General features: G+C 37.0%; 1 protein-coding gene across 1 annotated transcript in view; it reads right to left on the bottom strand.

Moving 5' to 3' along the window:
* DIAPH2 (diaphanous-related formin 2) overlaps positions 1-23,618 on the bottom strand; it is a 914,924-nt gene that overhangs the window by 163,079 nt on the left and 728,227 nt on the right. Inside the window, exon 24 of the mRNA XM_012650030.1 lies at positions 20,692-20,716. Within this exon, the coding sequence (XP_012505484.1) occupies positions 20,692-20,716 (25 nt within the window). The remainder of the gene's footprint in view (positions 1-20,691; positions 20,717-23,618) is intronic.

Genomic DNA, 23,618 nt, shown 5'->3' on the forward strand with positions numbered 1-23,618 from the left:
AGCGAATACCTATGAGTCTGACAGTAGCTCGATGCTAATAGATAAGTTAATTTTATAATCTTGCTTTTAGCGTTTGGTTTTTTTTTTTGCTCTTATGTTGCTTAAAAGGTTTTTAAGTTTGATAAATGCCTGTCCACCTCTATTCCCATCTGGCCCAGAACATTTAATTGGCTGTAAGTCTTTTGACTTTAAGTCCTTTGGGCACAGGGTCCCACCAAGAGACAGGATGGAACTGGGGTAGGTAGCCACACCACTCTGGCAACAGCAGAACAAAATAAAAGTTCAGCCATTAATGTTGCCTCTGGCAAATCTTGATCAAAATATAGAAATGTAAACTAAAATAAAATCTTAGGCATGTCCCTAGCCAACTGAACAGATCCCCTCTCGGCCAAGGGGACCCCAAGGAAAGAAAATTAAAACCGAGTTTCTGGCCATGAAGGGAAGGGAGGTCAGACATGCCTTATTATACCCCCATTCTGTCAGTCAAAAAGAAAAATGCTGGAACCCAGAAATACTGGTTTATTCAAGATCTAAGGGCAATAAGCCAAACAGTAGGGGATATTCTTATCTGGAAATTTTGACTGATTTTCAGTAATAGATTTAAAAGATGCTTTCTTTTGCATTCCTCTTGCCCCCAAATCCGAAGTACTACTTGCTTTTGAATGGGAAGCCCCAACAATCTTCAGAAAATCCTAGCCAGAGATTTGAGGGAAATAATTTTAGCCAAGAAAATGACTTTACAGTATGTAGACAATACCCTCATGGCCAGTGAGACTGAAGCTGAATCAAGGCAACAGGCTGTAATTATACTAAATTTACTGGCTAACAAAGGATATAAAGCATCTCAAAAAAAACAACAGTAGCTCAGATCTCACCTCCCACTGCCAAACACTTGGGGTTTGAATTGTCTCTCAAAATTTGGAACCTCCTTCCAGATTGGAGAGAGGCTGTAAATCCAACAGCAATCCGTACCACCCACAAGCAGTTGTGAGGATTCTTGGGTATGGCTGGGTTTTAACGGATTTAGATTCCTAACTTCAGGCTAATAGCAAAACCCCTCTATAGAGCCTTAAAACGGGAAGAAAAAGAACTACTTACTTGGACCAGGGAATGCCACAAGGCTTTCCTGACTGTTAAAAATTAATGACTGCCCCCGCATTGGGCCCCCTGGATTTATATAAGACTTTTGATTTGTTCATCCAAGAAAGGCAAGGAATTAGACTCAGGGTATTGAAACAAACAAACTTTGAGGGATCATAAGCAACCTGTATCTTATTTCTCTGAGCAATTGGATGTGCTAACAAAAGGATGGCCCACTTGTCTGAGAGTGGTAGCTGCTATTTCATGATATTTTATGAAAAAGTTTACCCTTGGGCAATTGGTGACTGTTCATACCATGCATTACATATTACCCCTACTAGAACAAAAGGGAGGCTTTGGTTACTGGTGAGTGGCCAGATAAGTAAATATCAGGCTACTTTGTTAGACAATCCTAATGTAACTCTGAAGCTGGTGTCCATCTTAAGTTCAGCCACCTTGCTGTCTACAGACTCTTGTTCCCCATTCTATGATTATATTCAGGTTATTGACCAAGTGCATGCTAGTCTCCAGGATTTTACTGATCAGCCCCCGTCAAACCCAGATGAGGAGCTCTTTAGGGATGGAAGCAGTGCTACACAACAGGGACAATGCAACACTGGGTATGCCATGGTTACTGGCCAAAAGGTAACTGAGGTATAAGCCCTACTACCTGGGACATCTGGAAACATAAACCCTGTATGTCTAGCTTGTCCTTTGGGTATTTTCATATGCCTGGCAAGACAACTCTCTAGTTAATATCTCTCAATTTATTGCCTCTTCTGCTGACCTACCTCACTGCTGGATTAGCTACCTAAAATTTTCTTTATGAATAACTAGGGAAATCTCAGGATGCAGATTCCATCTGAGGAACACCAGGCCAATATTTTCCTGGGAAGGATCCCAGAGGGGGATGGGTACTTCTGATATACTTTGCTACCTTGGTGGGGAGAGGGTAGCAACTCAAAAATATGTACTAAAAAGTATTGGTTACAGGCTCGACACTTTTGTTCTTCCTCATACCCCAACTACATCCCATTTGAGCAGGAAGCAGCCAGATAGATCAACATCCTGATTCCCCAAGATTGAGGAAGAAACTAAAAACAACGGAGGAGTTGTAACCAGCTCCATGAACCCCGATATGTTTCTTTATAATCTCCTTTAACTAACTACTTGAACTTTTCGAGTTGTTTTCCAGAAATGGTGGATTTTCTGCAAGATAACGCAGCTGAGATTCCGAAGGCCGCTGAGCAAGATTCCTGATGTCAAGAATCACCACCCCCGACGACCTGCCGCAGTGCACACGATCTGCCCCAGTTCACAGAGCCCCTTGTTTGTTACACCATGACCTGTCCCCAGTGCATGTAGCCCCTTGTTAGTTACACTATGACCTGCCCCAAGGCACGTGGCCTCTCCTTAAAAAGCCCATCACCTCCCTTAGACAGGGAGACAGATTTGAGGCGGCTTCTCCCATTCTCCTGACAAGATGTCTGTCATATTAAAAAATTCCTTTCTTCCCTGGCAATGCTTATTGTGTCAATAATTGGATTTTTGTGCAACAAGCACCTAGACCTAGATCGAAACTCCCTTGTGGTTTCAACAATAAATTTACGTTTAAGAGTCCTTAAAGTCCAGTTCCAAAAGAACAGTCACAAAAAGAGAAGAGAGTTTTTCAAACGCCAGTGAGAGCCTTGCTTTTCAAGTTTTGCTTTCCTATCTGAGATCCTGCCTCCGACTAACACTGGGGAAATTCAGCTTCTTTACAAAAGACCTTGCTCCTTACCTATGGACTTCAACTGGACTGCCATAGCAGAATACAACACCGTACAATAAGCCTAACCATCTTCATAAGAAACACAAACACACGCCTAGTGGTGGGTGGGACGGGAGGAGGAATAGTTTGGCTTCCAGAGCGCCGTCATGAGGTCAAATGCATATTTGTATCTTCCTCAGTGCCTAGCACAGGCACAAGGCAAGTGCGGGATGGAAGCGCCTTTTCAAGAACTGCCCTCGTGAGAGTATGGTCAGGCAGTTGTAACAAATTTGACACACAAGAGCAATAATGGCAGCCCACCACCAAGTTTAGAAATGTGGTAAATGAGGGAACTGGTACGCTTAATTGCGATAATTGGAGTGTGGGGAACAAGCGGACAGTCATCAACTTCTGAATCCTAGTGCTGTTCTTCCTTTGCTTATCAGATTCTATAATGAAGACTGCATAACTGCAGAAAGGCAATACGGTAGTCCCCCCTATGTACAGTTTTGCTTTCCTGGTTTCAGTTACCCATGGTCAATCTTGTGGTCTGAAAATATTCCACAGAAAATTCCAGAAATAAACAATTCATATTTTTTTTCCTTTCTTTTTTTTTTTCCTACCCTCATCCTCTATTTGACGGTACAAATTTACCATTTTAACTTCTTTTTTGTTTTTTTGACACAGGGTCTTACTCTGTTGTTGCCTGGGGTTAGAGTACAGTGACATCATCATAGCTCACCGCGACCTCAAACTCCTGGGCTCAAATGACCTTCTTGCCTCGGCTCCTGAGTAGCTGGGACTACAGGTGCGTGCCACTACACCTGGCTAACCTTTTTCTATTTTTTGTAGAGATGGGGTCTTGCTATTGCTCAGGCTGGTCTTGAACTCCTGGCCTCAAGCAATCCTCCCTCTTCGGCCTCCCGAAGTGCTAGGATTGCAGGCTTGAACCACCATGCTCGGCCGTACAATTCATACATTTTAAATCGCACACCATCCTGAGTAGCACGATGAAATCTCATGCCATGCTGCTCCATCCAGCCGGGGACATCAATCATCCCTCTGTCCAGTGTCTCCACACTGTATATGCCGCTACTTGTCTGTGAATCACTTAGAAGCGGTCTCAGTAATCAGATCAACTGTTGTGGTATCCTGGTGCTTTTGTTTAAGTAACGCTTATTTTATGTAATTGTTCTCTTTATTATTAGTTATCGTTAATCTCTTACTGTGCCTAATTTATAAATTAAACTTTATCAGAAGTATGTATGTATGGGAAAAAACAGTATACATCAGGTTTGGTACTATCCATGATTCGGGTATCCACTGGGGGTTTTGGAATGTATCCCCCTCAGATAAGCAAGGACTACTGTAACAACTTCAGCCCACTTTTTGCCTAAGAACTTAACTGTTGCTTATTTTTAAAGTGCAAGAAGTCACGCATGTGACTATGTGTGTGTTTGCCTGGCTACCTTATTTTTTGAATGCCCAGAGAGTACACACTGTTGTAAACTTATATGATCTCATTACAACCACCCATTTCAAATTGAGGAGCAATCATACCTGTTTTTTCACATGATGATATTATATATTTTTGCTTTAAGCAGTTGGGAACAAAGGCATGTATAACCAACTAGTTTACTGAGAAGTCTTACCTCAGTGAAGATATAAACCTAAAATAGTTTTTTGGTTTTCTTCACCATTGCTCCCAGACATGCAATGTCAAATCTTCCTTTCATGTCTCATAATGACATCTTGGGAAGATTCCATAATTTTCTGGTTGTAGTTTAAATATTAATTTTATATATGCTTCAAAATGTGTCCCTCCTCTATTGCTGGTTAGTCCTTTGGACCCAGGAGGCATAATCTGTTCCACCACTCACTTTCCCTTCCCCTTCTTTCCCATGGTGGAATTAGATCCTCTGGTGGGTAGGGAAAGGGAGCCAAAAGAAGGAAAAAAGGGAATGTCTGTTACTTAACTGGCTACTGTTCTAACCCTTATGATTAACATGTTAGATGGCTTGCAAGAAACAAAGATGAGGATTTAGTGTGAGGATGTAAGCAGAAGTAAGGAGGAAGAGGAAATAGGTGTTAGCAGCTGCGTGGTCAGGCCTCACAAAAAACTGAAACATCCTTCAAGATATAACTACAACTCTATCCCTCTAGGCACAACAATAGTCCTAGTGACCCACTAGTGTTATTATTTTAGTATCTTGATATCCATTCTCACCTACTCATGTACACTCACTCTTAGTATCTGTTTTAATTTTCTCTTCTGCCTTTTGCCAACTATTTCTTCATCTTTGTGTCTTTCAGTCCAAGTCCCCCAAGAAAAAGAATCAAATTGATTCAACCAGTACAGAACTGCCTTTTGGGAAAAGTGTGTATTACAATCTATCTCTTAGGAAATAGAACAGCCTATAGATGGCTGTCTTTGGGTCAAGAGTCAATCTCTCGTCCAATGTGAAAGCTGTGGAGGATCACATGGTACAAAGCATGGTCAGCAATACATAAGAAGCTGCCCCTTGCAACTTGCCTCAGAAAAGCAGCTGAAGGCATGTATTTCTGATACGCATTATCATAACTCAATATTATAATTTATATCGATGTAGTAAGATGGGAGAGGGAAGGATTTACCTTCAAGCTTTGATCTAAATCTCTCAATAATTTCTTAAGGGGAGTTCAATAATCTGCACCAGGAGGGAGCCAGTCTGACTCTGAGTATGGTTGGATTGTTTCTTAATCAACTAGAATATATTAATATATTTATCCTCCTGTTACTCTCACTGCTATTTCCCAATAAAATTGAAACAAGTTGCTGAAATATAATTATGTAGAAAGCATACCAATGTGTGACTAGATAGTCTGTGGCCTTTGCCTTCTCAGATTCTGGGAAGTTATCCCAGTTTCAAGGCTTCTATTAATAGTTGGCTTCTATGGTGGCAATACCTTAACTTGTATCCCCCCTATTAACTCTCATTCCCATTTCAGGCCCAAATTATCAGCTATCCCTAAATAATGTTATTTATAAGATTTCTCATCATCTCAGACTCCCTATGTTAAGACTGATTTAATCATCCATAAATTCCCCACCCAGCCGCATCCCTAATAACTTCTCATCCCAATTGCCTCATTTCTGATTATACCTTGAGTTTGGAACCTTTGATATTTTATCTTCATCTCCAAATTCAGTGACTAAGCTGTACTACTTCTTCACAGGCAAAATATCTCAGAATCAGAGTTTCCTCCCCAAGTTTATCACTCATCCCTTAACCTGGATTACTACCACATGAATCAGCTTGTTTAATTCCCTGTTTTTTCTAGTCTCTCCCATTATTGAATTATAACTTTAATCAGATTATCCCATTTTCTAAGATTCAATGCTCATCATATCAAATCCAAACTACAAGGATCTCATCAATTACTCCCAAATTTTTCTTTGGATTCTCCAACTATACCTGCTAGTCTACTTCTCTTTATCATTTTGTACATACCCTGAGCGTTCATACCTATACATCTTCTCTCGTGTGCCTAATTTAGGAAATAAAAGATTAACGTAAATTCTAAAAAAAAGAAAAAAAAAAAAAACCAACCAGATACTTTACACTTAACAAGTTTAAATGGATGTAGAGTTTAGAAAGATTATTACATGAATATACTTTAGCTCACCGGATCTATTCAAGGGGTCAAATTCCTAGAGTGAATACTTTGGAAACTTAAATGATCTAAGCTCAGGTAGACAATTTATACAAATATATATTAATGATATTCTGGTCTATTAAATAATTAAAATTCAGATAGAACTTAATTAAATACTTTACTAAATAAAAAGAAGTTGGTCTCCAATAGAAAAAAATTTAATTTCAAAATAAATAAATAAACAACTCCCTAAGGCAGATACTCACAGTAAATTTAACATACTGCTACTACTATTTAATTGAATTTAACCTTTAAATTAAAAAAGAAGATACATTATTAGTAACATGATAATTGTATATTAGGTGGTATTGCCTTTTGGTGTTTCAAACAATTAAGGCAACACTGATTAACCTCTTCACTAATTTATAACGTTCATCTGGGAAAAAATAGCTTTTCCAACTTCAAATTTTCAAAAACTGAAACCCACAGAGCTCCTGAGAACACAGGGCAATAAAGCATAGGGTGTTTCATTAGAGGAAGTCTATAATTACAGATTATTGAGTAAATAATATGGATGTCATTGAATTACATGAGAGTTGATCAGTTAGAAGAAAATGGTACAGAATTACAAAATTAGGCACCAATACCTCAGAGAGATAATTATGTCAATTTCTGAACATTATGTGGTTCTTTTAAAATAAAGTCACAGATGATAATTATGCTTAAATAACCTGCTAAAAGCTGGTAAAACCAGAGAAAACACTGGCATTTAAAGATTGTCATTACTTGGAGCTTAACTTCATAAGTGCTTTATTTTAAGACGATGTGTCTACTTGACTTTTGCATTTCTTTGATTTTTTTTTTAAATTCAAAAACTTCTACGATTTTTATATCATGTACTATTTTATGAAGTAACTATGTTGCTATCTAGTTACTGTTGTGTCACTATTGCTTGTAAATATTCCTATATTTTATTAAAGTGGATAGAGCTGTGGTCAGAGACAGGCTTGCAAGTAGGCACTTAACTTCTTGCTTGGGGGTTCACTAGAAAAGATTCCCAACTCTGAGTTTGTTTTAACCATGTCTCGAACAGTAGGCTCTGGAGAGGAAAGTAGGGAGAACTTAGATACAGTTAATCAGCATTGTTTCAATCATACTCTCGGCAAATTTTTAATATAGTTTTTAATTAACTATTTCAAACTATCAATATATAACCAGTGGGCACTTACTTGATGGACTGTAGCATGTAAAACAGAACTGGTAAGGCATCCTTCTAAGGTCACACTGCTACAAATAGGTAAATTATGTATTTTTCCTCTATGTGGGCTAATTTAAAAATTAAGGAAATTCTTAGCTAACAAAGAGCCTTGTCAGTCAAATTAAATAAAAATGAAATAGTCTTTGAAAATCTCTACTTGTTTGGTATGTAATATATCTGAAGAACACAGAAAAACACTATAGATTTTTTGTTCTTAGAACAATAATCAATAGAACAGCCTACTTCTACGTTATACTTTGGGCATAGATAAGTATTTGCAGGAGCCAAGGCTCTACTGTTTAGAAAAGCAATTTATTTTAGTATAGTCCTTATGCTGATAAATTGCCTCAGATAAATACATCATAAATGGAGGAATTGCTGATTTTATTAAATAAAAGATATTAAGGACTATATTTATTTGGCTTGTCTACTGAACAGCAATAACTTTTGATATTCTTAACTGTTTTTCCTCTTGTTGATGAGTAAAAAAATTTTTTCAAAAATAAATATCTGTTACTCTCCAAAAAATGGGGTTAAAAAGTGGTATTACCAAAAGGGTAGAGAGTGAGGAGGTTACTAAAGGCTCCTTGGCAAAGATTTAGGGCCAGGTAATTTTTGGTTCTTTTTATGATTTGCTCATCTAAACTCATCAGTGAAATCTTTGCATACTATCTGATTTCATTCAAGATTGTCTATTTCCTATTTATAGCCTATATCAATAGGGGGAAATTGCAGTCCACAAAGAAATGATAAGGACCATTTTTCACTGAGCACTTCTATGGCAGCTAGTGATTTTTAGTAGAGGGGAAATTTATCCCCATCCTTTAAAAGGAATACCCTACTTATGTTCTCATGACATATGGAATCCTGGGTCTTCAACAGGATTATGATTTTCTATTTCAGGAAAAAGAAGAAAAAAAATGTACCATGATTTCTTTAAAGCAATTATCTAACCTCGTGAGGTTTTAAAAATATCATTATATTTGTTTTAGTAACTAAGCACTCACATTAGCACTGTCTTCAACAAAGACAGAAAAGTATATTTAGAGAATCTATTCATTGCTGAAATCTTTATATCTAGTCTAGAGGAAGCTATTTTTTTTTAAGGTTCACAGAGTACTTTATTGGTCCTCACCCATCTCCTGGCCCATCGCGATAGAGGAAGCTATTTTAAGGTGCACCCTGAATTGGGGAGTGAAGTAGGGAAGAGGTCGCTTCCACCTCAGGGTCAAAACTGGAGGAATCAACATGTGCTGGATGGAATTAATCATCCACTTTTCAGATATGATTTGGAAACTGGCAGCCGATGAAATCTTGTCAACATTCAGCTCAATCTAAGACATTACAGCATCTCTCTTTTTTTTTAATGTTCTTACTTGTTTTTATTAATCTTTGTTAAATATACATATAACTCACATTTATTTCTTTTTTTTTTATTTTTGCATATTATGCAGGTACAAATGTTTAGGTATCTCTTGATCTATTCAATAGAATGACCAGGGCATATTCATTTGGAACAAAAATAAAGACAATGGTAAATTAATCAACTATACTGCATTTTCTCTGAAGAAATGCTATTGAAACAGGAGGGCTATCTCCACAGGAGACCAGGCTACTTACGCAGGTTATTTCATTAAGGCCTGTTTTTGAGGGTGGCCCTACATGCACAGGGAGATGTTTTTCCTATTTAAAAGTTCTCTTTAAATGCCAAGAATCTTCACGAAAATTATTCTAAATGTCAGCCAGTCAATGACCAACTAAGGTAGAATTTGAGTTTTATCCACAACAAAAAAATAGTTAAGTAATGGTACGATATTACCTTTCTGTTTGGGAATTATGTATTTTTTATTAGATTGAACCATATAAGATTGCCATTTTTGTAGGTCAAAAATGGTCAAATAGCAACAATTTCACATGGCTTGAACTAATATTTAGAGATATAATGGAGCCATTTGAAGTACTACCAGTCTCTGAGAAAATATTTGCAAATATAATAGAAAGGGGTAGACAAAGAAAAGCAGAAGACTGCACGATACAGGAGACAATGACGATGAAAATATGCATTTAAAAATATTTTCTAAATTGCATTACTTGGAAAGCACAGTCTTTCTCATAGTTCCCATATTCCACAACTCCAACCTCCATGCTTTAATTCTGCATGAGTCATCAATACAACCATGAGAACAAAATCAAGACAAGCTAAGGCTTGGCACACAGTTTGCCCACCCTTCTGGCTATTATCTTCACAATGGAGGTGGTGCCAATTTTTCACTGCAGTCAAGAATTTGCATTTCTTTTCCTAAAGCTTAGGAACAGTTTTCCAATATCTGTTAGAACTCTGTCTCTTGCCCCTACTCCAGCATAGGGATGCAAGGCAGCTTATCTTGTCATTTTAATGAAACGTCTTTGAGGTATGATTTCACTGGGGAGATATTTAGAAATCAAAGCTTAAGTAGGGCTTGTGAAAGTAAGTTATGCGGTACTGAGCAAAACACAATCTCTGGAACTCATTTTTTTTTCCCTCGGCAAGCATTAATGAATGTCAAACCTTTATAGATTAGTTAATATACTTAGAGAATACTCGTTTATTTTTTCAAAACCTTGATTCGACCAGTACCTCACTGAGAACTGAATAAATAAATCCACTCATTACAGCGTTTTTCAGAGGAAAATTCAGCAATATTTGCAAAAGAGTTAAATTCGGTGTTTTTTTTCCATCGTAAACACATGAAATAATGAGAGTTGCTTCAATATTACCTAGAATATCAATATATCTGCCACATTTGCACTCTTATTAATTATAATTTCATTTTTGTGTATTAGAATTTATCAGATAGGAGAACAAACCAACCAACTCGGTTCTAACAAATACCTAAATACATTTTTCATGCTCTTTGTCATTTTAGTGAGTTTCCTGTAAGAAAGAGATCGTCAGCATTACTTTTATTAATGTCAGAGAATGCATTTTTCCTTTTGATAAAAGAAGAAAGGACCTTTCACATTCAAAATTCAATTTTTTATTCTAACGTTTCCAATATGATACAAACATACAGTAAATAAAATTATTCTAATAAATATTAGAGCTAGTGGACCAGTGAGAGACACTCTGAGCCTGCTGTGCATATATTGAATACTAAAGAGCACCTGGAATATAAAAATCATTGAACTTTTAAGAAAAACTGAATAATTCAATAGTTTTTCATTATAGAAAAAAGAAAGGTAAACAACAACAATGATTAACTGAGGTCTATCTGTATCAGAGAGGGCTGACAAATGTGATGAGAAAGTTTTCAGGAGTTTTACACAATGGAATATGTTGATTAAAAAAGTCTTCTTTCTATTTTCTCAACAAGAATATAATTATAAATAAAACACTTTGAAGTAAAGGAATAAGACACATCAAATAATTGCAATAAAAAGCAGAATATGGCCTGGCGCAGTGGCTCACGCCTGTAATCCTAGCACTCTGGGAGGCCGAGGCGGGCGGATTGTTTGAGCTCAGGAGTTCGAGACCAGCCTGAGCAAGAGCGAGACCCCGTCTCTACTATAAATAGAAAGAAATTGGCCAAACAACTAAAAATAGAAAAAAATTAGCTGGGCACGGTGGCGCGTGCCTGTAGTCCCAGCTACTCGGGAGGCTGAGGCAGAAGGATCGCTTGAGCCCAGGAGTTTGAGGTTGCTGTGAGCTAGGCTGACGCCACGGCACTCACTCTAGCCCGGGCAACAAAAGCGAGACTCTGTCTAAAAAAAAAAAAAAAAAAAAAAAAAAAAGGCAGAACATAATGCTTGCATTCAAGAAGAATGAAACTTGTGAGGTTTATAAGTGCAGTTGGTGTTTCCCTGGACATCCCTCATTATTTAAGGATTATCTGTGCTATTACACTTTTCCTCTCCTGGGATGTTTACAAACATGCTGTTTAACCATTTGTCTTACAGACTTACTTGCAGGCATATGAAGAGGCAGAGAACTGGACTGGATAACCTAGAGGGAATCCTAATGTTTTATGAAAACCAAATTACAGAAAACAAATTCAAAGGATTGACATTACTCAAAGTGAACTCCACATCGAGTGCAAACAGACCCAAAGATATGCTGCAAAATGAAATGCTGTCCTATTCCATTACTTGTAGAGAATGTGGTGTAAACGATCTGCAGATATGATACCTCAGGCCACTAGGGATTAAAAAAGCGAAATGGGAATCTCGTTGACAAAATATGTGAGAAATTCGAAGCTGTTTGCTCAGAGTATGTTAAAGCATTCATCAGAGAAAAAGGTTCAAACCTACTTTAAGAGAGATGAGAACTATTTCTTAATATATCAGAAGAGGGCTGAAGAAGATTACTTCTTGACAGAAGTTCTCATGGGAAAAGCTCTCTTTTTTATTTGCTACAAAGATCAGGTTGGAATTGATAGAAAAAGACATTTTGAAATAAATAAAAGAGGTCACTTGCAGAAAGAGCCTTTTTTAGAAGTGGCTTCTTGTTAAAAGAGTCTCACTTTTATTCAAGTCAAAACATTCGTTTTGTTCCAGGAACAAAGTGGTGTAAATTTTGACTCTCTCCTTAATGGAATCACTTAGGTAAAAGAGGCTTCATGGCCATTCAACTCACGCAGTCACATAGGGTTTAATGCTAGGTTCCATACTAGGTTTAATGCTCCTCTGCTGCCATCTTGGAATTCTTAATAATCTCTGAACAAGAGGCCTCACATTTTCATTTTGCAGGGAGCCCCACAAATTATGTAGCCAGTTCTGCTAAAACAAAATCCATCTGTAACATAATAAACTATCTTGACTGCCTATTTTTCATAAGTTTCTTATTAACATTTGAAAAAGATTACAAGGTCTTCAAAATGATGTAGTACATACTATTCCTGATAATTTCTTAATGCTATTTTCTTTTCTTTTGCATTTATAAACTCATATCAAGCGAGAATTTCCCAGTGGTTAAGTCACTTCCTTTAAAGGCTGTACTAACTTTTTCAATTCACACGAGCATGGTTTAGTAAGAAAATGGTCTCAAAGCTCCAATTCCTTATCACTGAAAAGAAATGTTTGGTTGTTAACAATAAAATTGAAAGCAGGAAAGATTGAAATAGTCGCTTTGGATTTCCTTTCTCTAAGTTCAGATCCATGAGGATATTTGGGGCAAACATGTCAAACTAAAATAAATGGAAACTCCTACATATGTTTATTTGCTATCTGAAGAATATATGACAGCATCCGTCAAGGGAGAACAAAATCCCTTAAAGTACACAGAAATAAGGATAATTATTGAATAAGTATACTAATACTATACTAGTCCACTAACTGAAGGTAAAATTATTCAATAGACATGTTCCTGAATAGTTATACAATTCATTATCTACCTCCTTCCCGCTACCAAAAAATTCTATTTTAATATACCACAGTCTTCGCTACTTAAGCAGTTCCCTTGTAATTCATTTTATGAATTAAATACATCTACATACACATATACATACAGAATGCAAATGACCATTCCTTAGTAAATCAGTTGTTGAGTTTACTTTGGTATGTTGTAGTTTTATAAAACATGGTATTATACATCAATCAAAGCCATACTGGCCAACACAAAGGCTGTTGAGTTCCTTGTAAAGAGACCAATGCCAAGGGTATCCTCCCACCGTGGCATTGAAAGCTACTTGATTCTGATTGATACTGTCACTGGCAGAAGATTCAAAAATTATAGGAATATAAAATCTTGGAGGATAAGCCTTTCATTTTAAATGTACAATAATGTCATGACTCCATTTAAATACTTAACTAAAACAATTTTAAGCACAAGTAACATAGAATAGCATAGTGGAAAGAGCAGTGGGCTGAGATAGGCTCTACTATTTAGCACTAAACTAGCTTTATGACCTCGAGGAAGTGCTGTTTGTGTCTCAGTTACCATACTTGTAAAATAAGAAGATGAGTCATTGGACTCCAGGGTTCTTAAACTTTAGTGTGCATCAGAATCACCTGGAGAGCTTGTTAAAAAATGGATTGCTGTCCCTCTATCCTCACCAAGTTTCTTATTCAGTAGGTCTATAGTGAAGCTGGAAACTTTGCATTTCTAAGACATTCCCAGGTTATGCTGACGCTGCAGAATGCCAAGACAAGAATCTTAAGTACTAGACCACAATAGTAGGGTTCCTGAGGCACCTGCCAAGGTGCTTCAGTGTCAAGGCAGAACAGCATTGTTCTTTCAAATGAAGAAACTCAGGCTGAAGGATGGCAATGCATTGGCCCGTCAGCTAGCAACAGGGGTGGAGTGGGCGGAGTGGGGCTGGGGTAGCCAGGAAAAAGCCAGGAGGTTATGACCTGAAACTGAGACTGATCCAGGGGTGGGGAACCTGTGGCCTTGGGGCCACATGTGGCCTTCTGGATCCTTGAGTGTGTCCTTTTGACTGAATCCAAATTTTTCAGAATAAATCCCTTTAATAAATGGATTTGTTCTATGAAGTTTGGATTTGGTCGAGGGGTAAAGCCCTAAATCAGAAAATTAAACCAGGTAAATTAAGGGATGGGGGAGAATCAGCTAAAGCAGTAAGTCAGAACACATGAGAATAATTTTGATGACATGGGACAATAGGAATGAAAGGTTCTATGAGGTTAAGAAGGGCAAAGGTCTCATGCGTTGGGAGTAGGGCAGAACAAGGCTTGAGTCTGACTTTGGCCCAGAAAGTTCCTAAAGAGGCTTTGCCCAAATAGTTTGCCATTGTCACCCAACAGAAATTCTAAAAGATGTATTTCAGGCAGAAAGAGTTAATTCCAAATGGATGGTCTGAAATGCAAAAAAAGAATGAAGAGTAATATGTGGGTAAGTATAAAGGGACAGTAACTGAATGAAAATAATTATCCTACTGTCTTGTTCTAAGGTGGGTAATGCAAGACCCTGATATCTATACTATATGCCTTTCTAACTAGCTTTATACTTCAGTGGAATTTAAAAAAAATGAGTCATGATAAGTCAGTTACACTGTTAACAGATACAGCTATTTGCTAAAGCCTACCTAATAATATGTGGATATTACATATAGCATGTATACATTGTATATACTATAACCTTTGCTATATTTAAAAGGCATTTTTACTAATGAGTTTAGGCAGTAAAATCACATCCATATACACTTTTAAATATATTGAGGTAAAGTTGTATTGATCTCACACGTATTTCCATACCTACCAAAGCACACAAAACACTTACGAATATACAATGACTACACAGTCAAGAATTAAGGTCCAAGTTTGATGCATTCTGTCTTATCACTCTTCTAAGATAAACACTCTTTTAATATCAGTGAAAATAAACACGTAGTGCCTGAAGCATCTATATTCCTAGGTTGCTCCTAGAAAATTAGTAGTTAGTTATTAGCTATCGCTGAACTCCACATCCTGGGATGAGCAAAATATATACAGTATGAGAGGTATATTATAACATTTGGGGGCATTACACTTCCAAGAAGATTTCAAATCAACCAAATGTTTTTCAGAAATGGAGCGAAAGAGAAAAAGAGGCCCTTCTCTAGTGCCTAATATAATTGCGAGAACACAAAATAGAGGAAAATGTAAGAAAACAGAAAGAGGCTGTTTAATTCCTTTCAAATAGAAACTGAATTGCTGAGGCAGTTCTCACCATCTTATTTATATATCAGATTGCTCGCAAATCATGATGTCACCCACCAGGAAGCAATGCATCAGGTGGAGTGCGACAGTGCAACAATCCCAAAGGAGGAGGGGAGAGAGGTGCAGCAGAATGATAAAAAGGCATCATCAACTCATAAAATCCAAAGGGTTTTATGGATGAATATCATATAAAAGCATTACATGGAAATCAGAAACTAGTTTCTGAAACTGTCCACAGTCCCAAAAAAAAAAAAAAAAAGAAAAGCTTCTAACAAAGGACTTATACTTGGTGAGCTGACACCTGGTATTCCTTGAATATCAGAGATTTAGAGATGGCTACCTTCCACAGAAAGGTTTCCTTTCCCTACCATATGTGTGAGACAAACAACTAGCTTCTTATTTCCCCACTCAAAAACCAACAACAACAGAAACACATGACAACAAACACAACAGAAAAATAAACAAACAAATCCTGGCATATGGTCCTGTTTTCCATTTAAATAATACATTTTTTTCCTTTAAGACATGCTACTGTCTGAGTAGTTTTGAGATGGCTCCTTGATAATACAGTCTTCTGGTTTTACTGTGGCATGCAAGCGTCCGTTTAGTCCTCAGTTACTTTGTCTTCAAAGAATCGCATCCTTCAGAAGAAGTGTTAACTACTAAAGTCCAGGGTACATCTTTTCCTGAGGTTATAATTATCTGTGATTTTAAAAGGGAAACCCCATTCATTTTCTTGTGAGGATGTTTATTTTGTTCCTCTAGGGTCTTAAAAGGAGAGAGAGGATAGGGAGTATAGGCTGAAAACTACACTGCCACCCCCTTGTCCCCACCCTGATTTCCACCCATGGGGGGAGAGGTATCTTTTGGGGATTTCATCTACTGTCATGGTTACTCAAGTGCAAATGATTGCTTTCTACGTGCTTTAGCCACAGGAGCTTACAGGATTATTTAAAAGTACAGGCTGCATGTGAATGTTCTGCGGGGGAAGGAGTGTGGTTACATTTAAAGCCTAATGTAACCATAGTCCATCTCTATTGCTCAATCTTGATTTCCCCTCAAAATACGATCAGATAACCCTTAGAACAAAGCTGTATTGACTCTCTGAGAGAAGAAAAAGAGATGCAAAGAATGATATAACAAGACTTAACAACATAACAGATTCTGGTTATGCTGGATAGAGCTCCGACTCAGAACCAGTTGCCTCGAACAAGTAAAGCATCTTTTTAAAACACTGGGGAAGACACAGGGGAGGCAGTTTCATATACCGCACTGAAGTTCAGTAGAACGAGGTCGGTTAAGCACTCTGTCCTGAGACATACACTTTTCATTTTCAATTGTTTTCAAATAAAAAGACAGAAATCCCCTTTTCAAGTTGGATTGTTTAAATGCACCTACAGCTACTCCTGTCTAGCAAAGGCTAGGCAAGCTCTCCCCACTGATGCATTTCAAAAAAGGTTCAATTGGCAAAAGAAAGCAAGTGCAAAGGGTTTTTGACAAAAGAGGACTAGAGGGAACACATTTTCCTTTCACAGAAATACTGTTCTAGAAAATCAGACAAGGTAGCAACTCAACCAAGAATGCATAGATATTGGTGAGATCAACAAAAAATTTGGAAAACTTCAACTTCAAACACTCAACTGCATAAATTTTTTAGCTTAAAAATTGGGGTGGCAATTACATTATAAAAATGAGGAACTAAACACCCAAACAAAACAAGATTATGATTTTCAGATTACAACACAGCCTAATCCAGCATACTCTGACAATGCAATTGTTTTATACTACAGAACTACACAGCTCTAAAAAGAACCTCCTGGACCCTGTCCAATCCTCAGCAGGGTTATGCCTGAGTCTTCTTAGACCTATAAGCATCCATCCTATTTAATGATGCTCCAAATAATTCCTGGGCAACCTTGTCCTGGGCTCAGCAAATAGAAATGGCTAAATCAAATTCAGGTGCTCTGAGACATCTACTCTGAGAGAGAGAGAACTTTTCTTTTTTTTTTAAACAGTGTACGTTTAAAGTAGATTCCAGTACTGGTTCAAACAAATAAAAGTATTATGCTATCCATAGTTAACTGCATATTTAAAAGGATAATTATTTTTGATTCCCAAATGAATCGTACCATCATTTTCTGAGCTATTATGAAATAGCATATGAAACCCACTGTTGATTTAGATGACAAGCAGGAATTCTAAGTTTAGGTTTTAATGTTTCTCTAATGCCATTTTAACAAAGGCATAACTGCTTTTTTAAACTAAGATATGTTTTGTTTTTCATTTATTCCCACTAACTAGTCAGGATATCATATGCTTTATAGATTGTTCATGTACGAAGAGTGTAAATGAGGATTGAGGATTGACTATTCATGAAGAAGGAACATTTTATGACATAAAAATATGAAATCTATATGTTACATGCTGCATATAGTCCTGTGTGAGTGTACACATACACACATACACATGTGGGACCACATGCAGCATGAGGCATTATTTCTTACAGAAGAGACACACATGAGAGAGGAGAAAGGTTGATAGTTAATAACCCCTTAAGTAGGTTAATGGTGCTGAGTTATCAGACAACAATACTGTGATTAGGGTGTGTCACCCCTGCTCAGCACACTGTGGGTACTCAATAAATACTTGTAGAATTAAATTAAAAATCACTGAAAGGTTTTCATCCACAATAATCCTTTTGTACATTTACTGTAACAATAGATTTTGTCCTGATTCTGAAGCAGCCCAAGGGCTCAGGGATTCAAAGTGGGTGGAACAAATATAATTAAAAAAAAAAAGTCATTAGAGACTCAGTTGGGTTCAGTGCAGTTTGTTGGTTCTGTGAATCTGTTAGGTGTAATTACTGACATGAATCTAAGGGCATTTGACTGAGAACAGAGTCAAATTAATTGCAATGTGGGTATATTACAGCTGCTACTCATTTGACACTCTTCTATGAGAAGAATTAGAATATTAAAATATGGAACCAAAGCATGTTTGTAATAAGTGATTAGGCCACCTACAATGTGTTTTGGTCATTTCTTATGTAGTAAATTTTCTTGTTTTCACCCACCTGCTTCCATATCTTCATGGATTTCTGCCTAGTAAAGTTGCATAAGGCATACATGGCAACAAGCATACATTGCTTGTTGAGAAAAGCCAAATTTGTAACTGCCAGCATTACTCATCTTCTGCATAGGAATTGAGGAAATCTTGTTAAATGCTCAGCACACTGAAGACAGCTCTTACAGTTTTTGCAAATCTGAGTTGCTGCATTTAGAATGTAAGATCTCTTAATGAGATCTAAAGTATATTACCTATCTTGTTTCACATATTTATTTTTGTCCCTCATTTAAAAGAATATTTTTAGTGGATGTAGAAATTTGTTTTACTGCTAAGGCAGATAGAATGAGAGTTTAGCACTTATTTCCAGTGTACTGATGCCAGAAGTGTAATTATTTTAGTATGAGGTCAGAAAAAAATGACTAGTTATAAGTGGCTCAAATAGGCTACAGGAAAAAATAACTAGAAGCTTCAATTAATCTAGAGCGTATTCTGGAAATAGTACAGATTAAGCACATTGCGATACTAGTGTGCGCTGATCATTGATGCTCTGAATAGTGGCCCAGAGACAATAGCAAAATCTTAATGATCTACTAGTAAATACATATTGTGTGCTGGCTATATGTTCAAAATTATATTTAAGCACCATATGCTGCACGCTCTCACTTGTGTAAAATGTAAAGCCAAGAATACTAACGAGGGTCAGGGAAAAATGGTTGGGAGGGCGAGAGGAGGGTTGTGGACTAATAGATTACAGATGATAAAGACTCATGCACAAATGGCTTTCTATATAATTATAAAATCACATTAATCAAAACACCTCTTCCCCTAGGTTAGTCGATCAAGATTTTATTGTAATGATTACTGCTGTCGATAGTTTTCCTTGATATAGTCACCAAAATAACTATTAATATTAAAGGGTAACAATATTTAGCACTTAGTAAGTGCCAACCATGTGCCAGGCAAGTGCTAAGAGATTAGCGTGTATCCTCTCATTTAGTTCTTATGAAAATCCTATGAAGTAGATGCCATTCTTTTCCCTGTCTTATAGGGGAGGCAGCTGAAGATCAGAGAGGTTAGGTGAATTGCCCAAGGATACACTGTGTAGGGGACTGAACCAGGATTTGAACTCAGGTTTGTCTGGCTCCAAAGGAAAAGGAGTTGAACTCATTTCAACCTAAAGCTAAACCAATGATGGAGATGTCATTGGGGGTCAGCAGATTCACCCAGCAGGGTGTGATTTATCATTTGATGATTGCTACATTGGGAGTGGCTCTTCTGTGCATCTCAATGCCTTAACCCAGTGCTTGGATGTAGAAATTCAACAAATGTTTATTGAATGAATGGCAGCAGCTTGGTGTGATGTTGCCCTAACAGGGACCTAAAGATGTTTCATTAAAATAACAAAGTCCTAAATTTATACCAAATACCTTAATGTGCTCAAAGCTCCAAAGACCTGGGTAAATCTTTATTGTACTGAATAATTTTATTTGGGAAAACAAATCCCAAATCTCCACTGAAACAACAAACCTAGAGAACAAAGAGAAAAATTTCTCATTTTGAATAAACACAGATTTCTTAAAATGTTTGCTAATGTAGGAAACAAGGTAATTTAATAAACATAATAACAGCCAGATATTCTTTTTCTCTTCATAGAAAAGGATTTACTAGGATGATGATTCTCTCCTAGAAGAGAATCATTATTATATGAGTTTATAAACTTGTTTAACTTTGCACTAGCATCTATGACCTGTTCATTAGCATTTGTAAATTATGCCGGAATGGTGGTACCTATATTGTCTCAGTAATTTATATTGTTGGGGTGCTTTGATACTACTTGGATCAATTCCATTTATTTTTGGGTTTTCTAATCGATAATTTTGGTGACTATAATAGAATGTCTGGGGTATGACATTAGAAAACATAGTTTTGACCTATTCAGACCAAAATTATATAATGTGAAATAAATTCATTCAACTTATAAGATGTAATTATTTTAAAACTTGGAAAACAGAGAACAACAAAATTGCTATCAATATCAACCACTACTAATAGAGTTTAAATGTTTAGGTTTATTTGGTAAAATTTGCTAATCCACTCTCTAAAGACTGATTTATCATCAAATCTAAGGTAGCTCACTCTTTACCATCATACTAGAAGTAAATAGGCAATTCTAATTTCCATGTAATCTTATATAAGGAGGAGCAAAACTATTCCTGATTAAATAATATCTACATTAGAATCATACTTGTAGTGTGTAATTTCAAAACACTTTTTTTTTTTTTTTTTTTTGAGACAGAGTCTCCCTCTGTTGCTGGGCTAAGAGTGCAGTGGCGTCATCATAGCTCATCGCCACCTCAAACTCCTGGGCTCAAGTGATCCTCCTGACTCAGCCTCCCGAGTAGCTGAGACTACAGGCACATGCCTCGAGGCCGACTAATTTTTCTATTTTTAGTAGAGATAGGAGACGGGCTCTTGCTCTTGCTCAGGCTGGTCTCGAACTCCTGGCCTCAAGCAATACTCCTGCCTCAGCCTCCCAGAATGCTAGGATTACAGGCCTGAGCCACTGTGCCTGGCCAAAACATCCATTTTTATGTATTTTTTTCCTATTGCTTCCTCCAAGTCCTTGCAGTTAATTTGCTGACTACCAGAAACATGAAAAGGAAGAGATTTATTTACAAATATTTAGTAAGCTTTCATTCTCTACCTACAGAATTAATCTTTTTTTAGCAGTCCCGAAGTTAATTATCATCTATACCAGTACAACCAAAGGTTACATAGTTTGCATACTGTTGCACACATTTTAGAGTACATTTATTGATTTAGCCCATCTTTTTGCTGCAATTAAATTAACTTTCTCAATTTTACATTTAAATAAATGGCGTATTACTGTGCATGCTCTAATTACAATTATTTGGGAAATGGTGTAATAAATGTTGGTTAGATGAATGAAATAACCTAATATGCCAAAAGACATCAGTATATAATTATCCATTGGTAAAACTGTGCTGTTCTTTAAAAAAGAAGTCTCTTGTCCATCAGTGAATCTGTTGCTTGCAACTTACACTGCCTTTTTTTATGTTTTTATGACATTTTTCCTTCCTGTTACTACCTTCTTAAACTGCCACAGGTTTAAACTCCTTCTTTGAAGAGAGAATCAGGTATGAGCTAACTCTTTTTCATCACCTTTCACTGTTCTTTTCTGGCTACATCCTCCTCGTAGTCACCTCTCCTTTCTTGTGCTTCTGACTTACTCCTCGGTAATTCCTGAACGAATTCCCATAATAACCTTAGCCCTCCTACCTCATCATGGCACAACTCCCCAGTCTGACTGTTTGAAGGCTCTTCACAGTCTGGCTCCGTCCTACCTTTCCAACAGTTTTCCAAATCAAACCTTCCTCTAAAATGGCAACAGAAAATACTAACTGAATGTTTGACTATTATGTGGTAAAAGGCCAAAAGGCATCAATATATAATTGATAAATAGACTAGAGTATAAATAACACCAGTCTCTGGGGTACCTCATTTAGCCCCCATGACAAGAAGGCAGGTACAAACATTATTCCATTTTATAAATGGGGAAACTGAGGCACAGAAAGAGATTATATGGCTTGTAAACTGTGCAGCCGGGACTTGAACTTAGGACCCATCCTCTGAAATTGTTTCGATGTTATTAAACATATCCTATATAAAGCCTGCTGCCTCATGTGCTGATGTGCACTACCATTGATGTTATTCCTTTTTACTTGAATGGTTTCGTCTCTGCTCAGCCAAATGTTACGCATCCTTCAGGGTGTAGCTCCACTGATACGTCCTGAAACTCTATTTAGCCTTCTCCATGAAACCTTCTGTCATTTTACCAGACCTCGTTGATTTCCCCATTTAGACAGTTCGACAGAACAAATAATCTTTATTATGTATCAGTACACAGTTTACTGTTTGCGGGTTCAGCTTTATTTCATCTCTCTGACAAAAACGAAAACTTCTTAAGGGCGGGGACTATTTCTTTTAAGCTTTTTCCAGATTCTTCAATGAGCGGTGGCAAGTATATTCTAGGCTCTGTGTTATGTACTGTATTTAGTTTTCTCATTTAATCTTCACTGAAACTATAGTAGGTAAATGCCATTATCCTGTATTATGGATGAGGTAACCGAGGCATGAAGAGATAAAGGAACAGAACTAGGTCATAAAACTAGGCAGCAGAGCTAAGGCTGATCTCCACTCTTTAAACACATAGGCTTCAATAACTTTTTTGTCATGTCACTTAATGTTTACGAAATGACTGTCTCTTTAACATATAATCATGTCTATTTTCTCCTTTACAATTAAAAAAAACCCATTGTTTCTTATCACAGCCTTTGCCTTCTCATCTCCAATTCCCTCAAAATGGAGCCTTGATACGTGGTAGTTTTTATGGATTCAGCCTGAAAGATATAATTCTCTGGCTGCTTGGTTTTCATGATATCTTTACTTAATTCTGAGCTCAGCTGATCACATCTAGATTATAGAAATAATCTTTTGTTTGCTTTATCCCATTATTCTTCTGAATAATTACATTCTAAAATATTTCTCCTTGATGAATGTATATAAATTTGCATGCCAGATAAATATACTTCACTGTTGTTACTTAGTAGTTTTAAAAGGGGGGAGGGTTGCCATTGTGCTAAGTTGATATGAAATAAAAACTTTACAGAAAGACTACATATCTTTTTAAAGTTGTTTGTAATTTCCAGTGTGACTAATTTTACCCATGGGACTCTTCAATAGTTTTCTTACAGGTAAGATCTCTGGATCCAATGGTATGTATCTCTAGTCACACATGCATGAAATACCTCTACACTATATATGTATCGCACAATGGCAATGAAATGTTCTATATCATCTCTCTTCCAGTGGAAAGGAAGATTACAATGTTCTAATCAGACATATTTAAAGTTCTATAAATCACTTTTTGACCACATCTCACTCACATCTTCCATAGGCTTTCACACCTCATGCATGGATTCACATTTGATGAGTCTCCACCATGCTTCCTCCCAGCTCTCAAAATGCCCACAATTGCCTGCCACCTAGTCAACAACACTGAGAAACTCATGGACACTGATCTCCATCTTGATACCCAACTCTACTCTTCTTCTCTCTTTTCTGTAACTTTTTGTCTTCTTAATTAAGACTACACACTTCCAATGGAAGGATCTC

Source organism: Propithecus coquereli, unplaced genomic scaffold (assembly GCF_000956105.1).
Source record: "Propithecus coquereli isolate 6110/MARCELLA unplaced genomic scaffold, Pcoq_1.0 Scaffold31, whole genome shotgun sequence".
Lineage (NCBI taxonomy): Eukaryota > Metazoa > Chordata > Mammalia > Primates > Indriidae > Propithecus > Propithecus coquereli.